At 40.3% G+C, this 12,837-nt stretch overlaps 1 protein-coding gene across 10 annotated transcripts in view; it reads left to right on the forward strand.

Annotated features, from left to right (window-relative positions):
* Nucleotides 1–12,837, forward strand: part of HECW2 (HECT, C2 and WW domain containing E3 ubiquitin protein ligase 2) — a 456,160-nt gene that overhangs the window by 404,031 nt on the left and 39,292 nt on the right. For all 10 annotated transcript variants that reach the window (XM_022567294.2, XM_089915956.1, XM_089915960.1 and 7 more), the window contains 2 exons: nt 1,852–1,937; nt 2,961–3,073. In XM_022567294.2, the coding sequence (XP_022423002.2) occupies nt 1,852–1,937; nt 2,961–3,073 (199 nt within the window). The remainder of the gene's footprint in view (nt 1–1,851; nt 1,938–2,960; nt 3,074–12,837) is intronic.

The following is a 12,837-nucleotide window of genomic DNA, read 5'->3' on the forward strand; positions in this document are numbered from 1 at the left end:
AAACAACAATTAAAAAGTTTGGAGTACAAAAAATACCTTAACATTGGCTCAGTTGCTTTTGTTTTGGCCTCTGCTTGGCTCTTCCAGCCCATCACTGTTGCCCTGGGCTGGCCTTGCCCGTCCATTTTCTCTGAAAGACGATATTAAACTGCAGTGTCCATTGCTGCTATTTCTGAAGTCCAGTTGCTGTAATAACTCTTTTCCCATTGGCCCCGTGTATAATCCAAATATGACCTTGGCTATTATAACTTTGTTAACTATTTTCACTAACTAGAACACAGTTTCTCCAACATGCTACATAACTTACATCTTACCATAAATGCTATTAGCTCATTCCTTCCCCCCATCCCCAACCCCCAGGAGATTCTAATAGCAATGCCATTCATCAAGTCAGCCAGTTTTGTATTTACATAGTATAGACTTTTATTCACTGTATATGACTAATCGAGTACCTATTTCTATGGTTATTGTCAGTCTTATCAAATGAAATCCTTGAGAGGAGAGGGCTGGGGGGAGGGGGCAGGAAAATGGCGACATGCCCAGCTGCCATGTTTGCTAACCCAGCTACTTGGCACTGAATGAAGGGGCGGCTTTGCTGCCATTTGCCATATGTTCACAGGGCAGCTGTTTATAGAGAATAGGATGAGACATTTTCACTCCTCCTCCTTCTCCAAATGGTTTGGCACAGACAGCAAAGGAGAGGCATAAAAGGGCTGATTCAAAGGGTCAGAAAACTTTAAAGCTATAAAGAGCCAACGCACTTATTTTATAGATTAGAAAAGTATTTGCTCAGCACCAAACAGCTGGTCTTTGCCAAAGACAGGACAAGGAGCCTATGCATCTCCGTGTCCAGTCTAGTTGTATTTACGCTTCATTTGGATCCCTTTCTTCTCCAAGGGCATCGCTGATCAAATGGTAAACAGTAAGGCAAGATTCTCCCCAAATCCTACAGCCACGGAAACATGTGAGGAAAAATTTGAATGAAAATGGTTTCTACCTACCTTCTATTTAGGACTTAACTGCTGCTGACTCAGAATTAGAGTAGCTCTCTATACATTGAATATGTCAGCTAATTGGTTTGAATCACTAACTGTGCCTTAATCCTCGTCAGCCTTCTCTCTGAACTTAATTTTTCTCGGCAGAAGGCTTTAGAATCCACAGCTACTTCCTCAATCCACCTGTGGGATGACACTTTTGACATTTTATTAAATTCTAGTAAAGTATGGAATAAAAGTAACATTTAGGTTGATGATTATTTGAGATTTATTAGTTGAAGGAGTTAAAGTAATAAACTCCTTTTTCCCTTTTTATTAATAAAAAGTAATTTGCTTTTAAAATATGAACATAATATATAGTTTTAAAATGGTTTGCAATTATATATTGATTTGAATAATTATTTGATCTACGTCTCTCCTTTACCAAAAGCCCTGTGAGGGACTATTTCCTTTGCCATTGTCCCCCAAACTTAGGACACTGCTTGGCATAGCAGTGCTAGAAAATTATTTCTTAAATAAATGACCAAAAGGGTTAAACATTTCCAGTAACAGCAGTTATATTTTTCAGAAATGATATGGTTAAAATAACTCATTTGTTTTCTTCCCTCCGTTAGCTTCATTTAGTGACCACTAAATGGAAACAGAGGTTTCTTGGTTTCATTTAGTGTTTTGTTTAACTTCTAACACTCATGTGATCACATTTACAGTGTAATTCCTTGGTCTTAAATTATAAATAACCTTTAACGAATCCAAGATGATGATTTATGTCTGGGGGTCTTTTGTCGACTTGCCAGTGTCATGGTGACTTAAGATAGAAAACTCAAAGTAACACGGGCTTTCATGATTGGTTTGATAGGATATCATGACAATCATATTGTAATTCGGTGGTTCTGGGCTGCAGTGGAAAGATTCAACAATGAACAACGACTAAGGTTGTTACAGGTAAGATGCCATTAGTTCATCTTTTTAATGCATTAATATAGTTATTTTTGGAATTACAAATTTTTAATAACTGCTAAGTATACTCAGTAAATATATTTAGGTTTATCTACATATTCCGGATATACTGTCTTCAGACTCTCCTGGCTGCGTGGGTCTGTGGTCCCATCACTATGCAGAACATCCCCAACCTAGTCCAAGCATGTCATTAGAGTTGTGAGGAAGTACCAACTCCCATCCAAGAATCCCAGCAACAGCGTCTGCCTTTACAGCAGTTGGATCCCTTCCACAAGAGGTCCCTGGGTACTCTGCAGGCCAGCATCCCTGGCAACTGAAGGAGATAATCTTCAGTCCCTTAAGAAGTGACCCAGTTCCTTGATAAAGAGTCCTCTCTTTTCTTCCATCTAACGTTCCACAAATTTGAGATAATATTGAAGTTTAAGAATACTGGGAAAACTAACTCATTTTCTTGTGGTGTTTATAGTTATACAGGGCAATTGCTGGTTGGTTGCAGCTAAAGAAATATCAGACATGAGGAAGCCTTTTGGTCACTCAGGCAAAGCCTTACCAGTAGGCTGGATCTTGGCTCCTTTGAATCACAGATCTGGGTCTCACATTTGCAGGACTAGAAGTTCTTTTTGTTTTCCATTCACCTCAGTTCGATCAGGGACTAATACTAAGTTGACTTAGGTTCATCGATACGCGCACTTTATTAATCTCGAATGGGAAGTATACATGGTTTGAGCTTCTAAGCTGGTCAGCTGTACAGGACGCTGTATCTTCTACAAATCCTCCGTATCCCCTTTCTCTTTATAATGCTCTGTCCTTCCTTGGTATTCTCCAGCTCTTTGTCAGAATTCTCGTGTTACAGCTATTCTATGTCTATAAAGTTTTATCTTTTGAGCTTTTCCACCAGTGAGCAGCAGGCTGCTCTTCCCCAGCACCTCTGCACATGAACGATGCCAACCTTGCCTGGAGCCTGGTCTCTTGGCTTCACCTTCTCCTTCTGTTTTCTTGGGTTGATAGTTTGTTACAGGCACATCCAGCATTCCCTATGAAGGATTTGCTTCTCTCCGAGGGAGTAACGGCCCAAGAAGATTCTGTGTGGAGAAATGGGGGAAAATCACCGCTCTTCCCAGGTAAAGTAGAAAATATTTCTTTACTGTCACTACAGTGTTCTAGGTAGGACCTTTAGCTTATATATATATTGATTTATTACCATTTTTATGCTGAAAGTTTGGGAGAGTGGAAAAAACTTTTAGAATGAATTTACCTCAGATTACCTTTTTAAATGAAGGAAAAAAGGTCTTCCTGGTCATACTTGGAATACATACATACATATCTTTTTTTATTTTTATTGGAGTATAGTTGCTTTACAATATTGTGTTACTTTCTACTGTACAGCAAAGTGAATCAGCTATACGTATACATACATCCCCTCTTTTCTGGATTTCCTTCCCATTTAGGCCACCACAGAGTACTGAGTAGAGTTCCCTGTGCTATGCAGTAGATTCTCATTAGTTATCTATTTTATACATATTATCAATAACGTATATTCATACCTACATATCTTAAAATACAAAACGCAACAGAACCAAAGCACTTGTTAGCAATAGGAAAAGCAACGTTGGTCATCATACTTGTCGCTTCTTATGATTGTGGCTCTAATTTACGTTTCCAGAAGCTCTAATTTTAAGTTTATCATTGGTAACTATTCAGAATCCCTTCACTAAAAATGACCATTGTGGTTTCTAAGGAATATTAAATCATGCAATTGTGCTCTGTGCCTCTTCAGTCTCTATCATACATGCCTTACCTCCCTGGGAATGCTCTCTGCATTGTACTCTCATTTGTAATAAGATGATACATTTCCTTGGAGTGGAAAAATTTGCTTTTCTGCTGCTACTAATAAATGTAAGAGACTAGTAAGGCAGTCTTTGTGAGTAAAAAAAAAAAAGTGTTTTGTGGGGAATGGAGCAAACTGGAGCTGAAGCAAGGGAAAAGGAGGGAGCAAATGAACAAAAGAGGAGTAGAGAACAGTTGGTTTCAGAACTCCTTTATCTAGTCAGCAGTAATATATTGAATTTTTGAGGTAAAAAGGATTGCCTCTCATTTTACTAATAATGAAATTGCAATCTGGGGAGGTTAAATCTTCCCGAGTGATATTAGTTTCCTCAAGATGTTATCCTGAGTTTGTTTAAGTACAGTCAGCCCTGTGTATCCGCAGATTCAACCAACCACAGATTCAACCAATTACAGGTCAAAAATATTTTTTTAAAAAATTTATAGAGGGCTTCCCTGGTGGTGCAGTGGTTGAGAGTCCGCCTGCCGATGTAGGGGACACGGGTTCGTGACCCAGTCCTGGAAGATCCCACATGCCGCAGAGCGGCTGAGCCCATGAGCCATGGCTGCTGAGCCTGCGAGCCATGGCCGCTGAGCCTGCCTGTGCTCCGCAATGGGAGAGGCCCGCGTACGGGGGGTGTGGGGGGGTGTTCCAGAAAGTTCCAAAAAGCAAAACTTGAATTTTGCTATGTTATGGCAACTATTTACATACACTTACATTGTATTAGGTATTTCAAGCAATCTAGAGATGATTTAAAGTATACAGGAGGATGTGCATAAATTATATTCAAATAACATGCCATTTTATATTTGAGCATCCGAGATTTTGGTATTCCCTGAGGGAGCCCTGGAACCAATGCCCTGGGGATACCAAGGGACAACTTTACAAGTGACTTTGAGAAACCTGTTAACAAGACTGTCTTCTTAGCAATTGCACAACACTGGTTCTTAAGAATAACGTTCTAAGCATCAACATGTGAAAAAAAGCATGCTGAAAATACAGATACAGAGAGCAATGAATAGAGCAAGCTCAGGGCTGCCTGAGCCTCTTCAGTCGCTTTGGGTGCATCTCAGTCTGTGAACAGAGGTACTGCATCCAAACACCTAAGTAATTAGCTGGCTTACTTGGTGTTCCAAATGTAAGAGACTTTAATTTCATTATTTAAAGAAGTAGTTTATTTTGTTTATGTCTGAATCAGCTTTTTTCCCCTCAGACCAAATTTGCAACTCAAAAGCAGATTTACAGTATCTGAGTAGGACCTTTCACTTTTCTGAGAAACTCAAGGATTAGCATTAAAGAGGCAGGAAAGGACAGATGAATTGTGTTCTTTCTCTTGAAATCTGTTTTTGTAAAGACTTGCTTATGTAAAGTAGACGGAATAAACTGTAACAATAGGCAGATATATCAGCTGTTCATATTTAATCACTGTAATTTTCACCAAACCTGCCGAGCAGAGAAAGGCAATTTGGTATAAACAACAAACTTAAGCTTCAGAGAGACTGGACTCTATCCCAGTTCTGTTACTTGCCCACAGTGGGCTCTTGGAGATGTTGCCTAATTGTTCTGAGCCTCTGTTTCCTCATCTACCTTGTAGGTTAGTAATTCTGAAGATTAAAGGAAATCGTTCATATCAAACATTTACTACTGACCCTTGCCCTGAGTAAGCATCCAGTCGATGGTGGCTGCCATTATGATTTCTGTCACCATTGTCTGTAATATATGTCAGACTGTAGCATATTGGAAAGAGCACAGGGTTGGCAGTTAGACCCCCTGGGTTCTTGCCCACCTCTGCCACCAGCTAACTCTGGGACCTAGAAGATCACTTGATCTCTGGGCCTCCATTTCTCCATCTTTAAATGGCCAGGGAAGGGGTGGTATATTAGGTTTAGTGGAGCAATAAGTAGCACCAACAGGTTGCTGAAGAATCTTGGGGGTCGGGCCCTATTCACTTGTCTGCTTCCGCCTGGAGCTCCAGGAAGTTCGTGTGCTGAGTCATCATAAATGGTGGGTTTCTTCACATTGTTGCATACATACGGTTGAGCAACAGGCGTTGTTGTTTCTTCCTTTCTGCATTATGACCTAAGGCTCTAGGTTCTAGATTCCTAGCTCTACCTAGATTATAAAATAGCCATACATAAAGATGATATGAGGCACATTAGGCGAGCAGACCATTTTCATACCCTGTCTCTAACAAGCCCTGACTTTTTAGGTCCAGCAGGAAGAAAGAGCTACTTGGCTATTCTAATTCACAGTTCATCAATTTATAGAGCCTTGTTAGGAGGCATGAATACAGACCTAAGCCCTGTGATACACTAGCAATGTGATCCTAGGAGCCTAGATCCACCTCTGAAGAGTAGGAATAACGATGCCATGCTCAAAGAGTATTTGCAACAAGTGAGTGAGATAATGTGTATGAAAGTTCTTAGGGACAGTATGTTCTCTTTGTTCTTTTAAACCTTTTATTGTGAATCTTCTGTGAGCCACCATACTGCTGAAACTATTAAAATGTGCTCCACAAAAAAAGTACATTTGGAGGAAAAACACAAAAGGAGAACTTCAGTGCATGACCATATAGTTTTATCAGAAGTGATTTCTTTTTGTTTGTTTGGGTTTTTTTTGTTGTTGTTTGGGTTTTTTTTTTTTTGCGGTACGCGGGCCTCCCACTGCTGTGGCCTCTCCCGCTGCAGAGCACAGGCTCCGGATGCGCAGGCTCAGCGGCTGTGGCTCACGGGCCCAGCCGCTCCGCGGCATGTGGGATCCTCCCAGACTGGGGCACGAACCTGCGTCCCCTGCATCGGCAGGCGGACTCTCAACCACTGCGCCACCAGGGAAGCCCAGAAGTGATTTCTTTACTGATAACGTTGTCATCACCCTTTATGAAATGTGGGGTGTTACTTAAGTGTGAAGAAGATCTGTAAGATTGGCTGTGGTCTAAAAAGATGGTTTTATATGACTGAGTCCATTTTTTCCCACCGTCAGAACAGATACACTGAAGCCATCTTTCCGGCTAGGTTTGAGTTGCAGAACTAAAGGACTGGTCTGTCTCAAGCTGGTCAACCCCAATGTATTTCTTTTTTCTTATTAGCGAGATGATGTTTAACATTTAAAATGTGACATTTGTACACACTGGAGACAAAATGGTTGAATGTTGTTCTTACTTAAAAAGTGTATTCCCTAAGAGGTCTGGCATCATCTCGTGTCAGGCATGGGAGGCTGTACCCTGGAGACTTGGAAGTGGCTATAAAGGATGAGGGCAGGTAGTACCCGCAGAAGGGAGGGCATCTTAGTCTTTCTAGAAACAGATGATTGAAGGCCTTTAAACCTTTCAAGAAAGCAAATGTGAGTCTCATTCTTTTCTCAGATTTCCTAGTCCCACACTGCGGTAGCAGTGAATAGCACTACTCACAATGTGGGCCAAGAAGTGTATTAAAGTATATAGGGTTGTCTCTGAAGCCAGTACAAGTTGAATCCATGGCTCTTTTTTTTCTGTCTTGTGGTAATAAAGTAACTGGAGACCAGATGATAAATAATGATGGAGGCAGACGGGTGTCTCTGTGGAGGCTTCTAGCCTGAACACATAACTGTACTTCCTCTGCTTCATGGTTGGTAGTTAGCTCTATATTTTGCATTTCTGTAGATTTCCGGTCCCTTGTGCTCTGATGGACTTAGGAGACTGTAAATTCACTTTACTGCAGTTGCTCTTAAACATTCCGAAAAACAGGCTGCTAATATGCCAGCAGGAAAATGCAGGTCAAATCCTCTCTCCAAGGGTGGTGTAGACTTTATGTGTTCATCTCAGAGGTTCTTGCCAAGTAGGATGATGGGACAGAGGAGTTGGAGAGCCGCAGTCATGATGGGGGAGTGTTGGTTTTGCCAAAGGGAGGAAACATTCATTTTTGACAATGGCTGCATCTGGAGATTATTACAAATGAAATGCTGACCCAAATTAAAAAATAAGAAGCAAGAGTTAATTATGAAATGTTTCAGGGAGACAGCTTTTCCAGTGGAATAGAATTTAAAAAGATAAAGCTATTTTTTAAAGATGAGACATTTTTCATTAAAAATTGTTTTAATTAAAGTACAGTAGATATACAATAGTATATGTTACAGGTGTACAATATAGTATTCACAATTTTTTAAAGTTACACTCAATTTATAGTTGTTATAAAATATTGGCTATTTCCCAGTGTTGTACAATATATCCTTGTAGCTTCTCTTATACATAATAGTTTGTACCTCTCACTCCCCTACACCTATATTGCTAGACATTATTTTCATTTTTAAAACTCTGCTTTTTATTCTTATGTAAAGAAAATATTTCACAAAAATGCCAAGAAGTTTAAATTTTTTAATATTTGTGTATATAATACATATAATACAATAATATATGTGTGTATATAATAAAAATATACATGTATACATATATATATATATATATATAAAGTCCACTACTGAGATAATCTCTAAACATGCCTCCACTCATTTCTACAAACATAACACACACAAGACACACATTTAAAAACAAAATACAATCATAGCGCCTATACTGTTTATGACCTGCTTTTTGTTTATCACATATCACTAATCATGAATAACTTTCCATGTCATTAAATACTGCTTTACAATGTTATCAATAATTCAGCTTTTCCTCCTCTAGTACAGAGAGCATTGTCTACTGGAGCTATCAGCTTGGAAATTGGAAAGTAACTGAGGAGCTGGTGTCACTTTCTTTAATTAAAAAAAAATCCAGAACAAGCGATGGACACTGGGAGGATCGCTTGGTGACACCACCACTTTTCTGTATTGTGCCTGCCTTGGGACGTCCCCCCTTGGTCTCCCAGTTCCCCACCACCTGCTGGTCCCACGGCAGTCTGCTCCATCATTTAATCTCTGATACAAGGCCCTCTTCCACCCTTTCCCTTTCTTTCCACTTACTCAATTTATACTGTCTTATAATAATATTTTAAGGTTTTACTGTATTCTGTCATTGGATCAGCACATGCTAATGAAAATACACCAGTGATGACTAGGAATATTACCTTATTAAAAATCCTTAAACATGCTGTACCTTTTGGATTGGTCTTTACTTTGGGAAGTGGGTAAGATGATCGTAAAATATACTTTGCCTGAAGAAGGACTCCAGTAATGAATGTAAAATACTACTGAAATAATTTGTAATTACTGAATGGAATGAAAGTAGTTTGCATTGCTGCTGCCAACAGAATAGAGTCGTCCAAGTCACAACAACTATAAATCATAAAGTGTGTGTTTGTGAGTGACAGACATTACAGCTGTTAAGGAATGGTTATCCCCTTCTCTTTGGCTTCAAGACCAAAACCTAGTTTGGGCTCATCTCCTTCCACCACCCTAGTCCACTACACCAGCCCCTCTCCCCTGGGGCTACTGCCGCAGCCTGCTGGCTACACACCTGCTTCCGTTCGTACATCCTGTAGTTCATTCTGTGGTCAGCAACCAGAGTGAGCTTCTGAAATCTCCAGATCACCTCCCTCCCCTGCTCATCCCCTCCAGTGCCTTAGAGTAAAATCCATACTCCTTGCCAAGGACTACCAGGTGGGTGGCCTGCTCTGGCCTACTCTTCTAACCTCTACACATACACTCTCCCCCCGCCAGCTACAGCCACCAGCCTCCTTCTTGAGGAAATGTGCCAAACTTAACTCTGCCTCAAGACTCTGGAAATTGCTGCCCAAACTCTTTTCTGCTGGTTCTGCACGTGGCTGGCTTTCTCATCCCTAAGGACTCAGCTCAGTGCTCAGAAGGCCCTCCAGGCTTCTGCCGCCAGTGTACCTGCCACTCTGTCATACCTTAATTCCTTTATAGGACTTATTTCGGTTCAGTCATTGTGTTTAGTTATTGGTTTACTTGTTGACTGTCTATCTCCCCCTCTAGGATCTAACCCCGTGAGAACAAGGACCTTGTTTGAATTGCATGTGGTTTTGCCCCTTGTGCTGAGTCGTAATGCATAATTGGTACTCAATATTTTTAGTGACTTCTTAAACTTCAGGTCTGACTCTGGACCACTCCAGACAAGATATGCCAAAATCGCTTCTGTATCTTTATGCCCTCATCTGAACAATAGGGATTGGTACTAATAATTACATTACAAAGTTGTTTTGAAGATTAAGTGAGATAACATATACAAAGTGCTTAAAATGATGCCTGACACATTATTCAATAAGTTCAGCTATTTTGACTATTGGCCCTAATCCCTAGCCTTCAGAGCTGGCATGGCATTTTACAGTCTTTAGGTGTTCAAGAAATGTGCTGCATCCACCCAGGATATTTATATTTTGTTTGGGCTTCTAAGAGTTCTCATTCTGGAACTGTTCCTTACTGGGTTTTCTTCTATTGGGTTTAAATTCTTACATTTGAAAAGTATGTACTTTTCATCTATTCCCGGGGGCATCCACAGGTGAGAAGTGACCTGATTACCAGGCATAGTTTGAAGACTTTCTTCTGTTAATTATCCCCCATGCAGGAATTCCCACTGTGGGAACATTCCACATTGTATTTATAGATCCAGATGCATTTTAACCAAGACAACCTAATGAGACTTTAGAATAAGATATTAATTAGTTAGTAAATCTAATTCCTCCAACAAACCTTTAGATACTCATTATGCATTTATTATATGCAAAACTTTATGGGAGACATAAGTTGATCTCTGTCCATATGGACTTTAAAACACAGAGAAGGAAGTAGTAGATATTTAAATGAATAGATAACCAGCATCACTGCCACCAAATGGTATATGACACATGAGTAGTGGGCGTAGTAAGTGCCATAGAATTCCTTTCCATTGATTCACATTTATTGAACATCTGGTGAGGGTCGGGGTTGTGCTGTGCCACCATGGGTTACCCAGATATTTGTGAACTAGTCTTAGTGAGAATTCCTGCCCTAAATCTCATGGTCTAAGAAAGTATTAATTGGGATCATAAAGAAATTATGAATATTTTTTAAAAATCATAACAAAAGTTATACCTTTATTTGTGTTAATAAATCTATCTAGGCTAACAAAACAATCACTGAATTACGTCCATTGAATTTATCACTCCGTGTGATTGGTAACTTTGTATTTCTCATGTTGATTACAAGCTCCGAATTCATCGTCTACCATGCCCATTACCTCTGTTCCCTGGTGTGTTTAATGGCACCTGTGCCATATCAAGCTCCACGCCCAGTCACTAGCTCCCTTTAATGCATGGAGTAAATGGGAAAGGTCTCTGCATGAGCACACCTCGCTTCCTGATGTGACCCTACCTCCCTCTCTGGCTTCACGTCCAGCCTTGGCTCCTATCACTCAAGCACTTGTAGTTCTCAGGTTTCCTGATGATGCAATGCTTCCTCACACTTCCGGGCAGTCTGCTGGGAACGTCCCTCTTGTTGCTGATCCAGACAAACCCTACACACCTATAAATCCTTCAAGGCTTGGCACAGATAGTGTCCTCTATAAAGCCTTTCCTGACTCTGCAGAGCAGACTTGTAACTCATTGTGTGCAGGGCCACTGAGAGCCCATATGAATTTTTCGGATTAGACAAAGGTTTCTTACAGTTTTCTGGAGAAATGCAGCCCTGAGCTAGGGATTATGGGTTGGTGAGCAGAGCCAAAGGTAGGCTGGATTACAGTGCCTACTGGCCCCAGCCAGTTCCCCTAGTACAGAGCACAGACTGCATAACCTTTAGTGGGTCCCATTTGCCTGCATATTTTGCTGTCAGAGTGCAAACTTCTTGTGGGCAGAGAGCAGGCTATCCACCTTCATCTACCAGGGGACAGCTCAATGTCTGGCATGCAGTATGACCTCAGTCCGTATTTGTTCAATGAATGAAGGAATAAATGAAATGTAAGTTGAAAAATTAATTTTTGTTCATCAGGGCACTTTGTATAGGAATGACAAGCTTTCAAAATATGGAGTCTTCAGTGGAGGACATAATAAAAGAGGGTCTGCAGGTGAAAGTGCTTGGGTGCTACCTGGATACTCAGTGGGCCCTGAATTAGGGGGCCCTGAGAGCCCAAAGAGAGTCCCTCTTTGCCTACCTCATAGCCCAGCTCCAGGCCAACTGTGCTCCTCCCTCCAGCCTTGCCTGCCGACAGAACTGCGGGAGCACCTGATTCCCCTGTGGGGAAGCCTATAGGCCCTGTCTCAGATGAGGAAAATTTGGACTTGACAGGTAAACTCGGTCAGGAATGCTTACATTTCCAAAGAAATCATGACATTAAAAAGTGATAAGCTCTAGTATCCCTTAGGAATTTTCCAGAATGCTTTTAAGTGTTTTTTTTAACATCTTTATTGGAGTATAATTGCTTTACAATGGTGTGTTAGCTTCTGCTTTATAACAAAGTGAATCAGCTATACATATACATGTATAAGTATTTGGTTTTGACTGATTAATTACTTAATGAAAAGGTGGGAATAGGAGTAAGGAAACAAATTAGGATTAGGCACCACTGCCAATCAAAAAGAAAGAGAGTACTGATAAAACACATTATAAATGATAATGCAAATTAAAAAAATTTATTCGATTTACATACATTTTATTTCTCGGGCTATATCTACCAGATAAAATGAGGCCCATGCTTTTCACCTCTCACTCTCTCTCTCTCTCTCTTTAAAATCCTGATTGTAATTTCTTCTTCGCCTCATATTTTGAGTCCTTATAAGCTACCAAAAATCACTCTGGGGAAATGGAGAATAAATTAATAAATACATACACACAGAAATACATTAATTAGTTAATTGATGAAACTTTAGATGTAATTGTGATTCTTTGGGCTCATTGGGTTTGGATAATTGACTTGTCTATCTATAGGAAAGAAAAGAAGGTTGAGCATGTGACCTTCTGGTTAACATTTAAAGAATCCAGAAGGCACCAAGAGATCTATTAAGTCAGACCAGATGTCTGGAGGGCTTTTAAATCTTCTTTATATTGATGCCAGCATGATTTCCCAAAGACCAGTTCAGACCTGCCCTCCTTGAGTGTTTCTGGCTGCATAGATGAAAATGAGGTAAACTCATTATAGCCTTAGTGTGGCTGGCTTTG

This window comes from Delphinapterus leucas, chromosome 8 (assembly GCF_059928025.1).
Source record: "Delphinapterus leucas isolate spDelLeu-1000000601 "Yukka" chromosome 8, BTC_Dleu_Yukka2, whole genome shotgun sequence".
NCBI classification, from domain to species: Eukaryota; Metazoa; Chordata; class Mammalia; order Artiodactyla; family Monodontidae; genus Delphinapterus; species Delphinapterus leucas.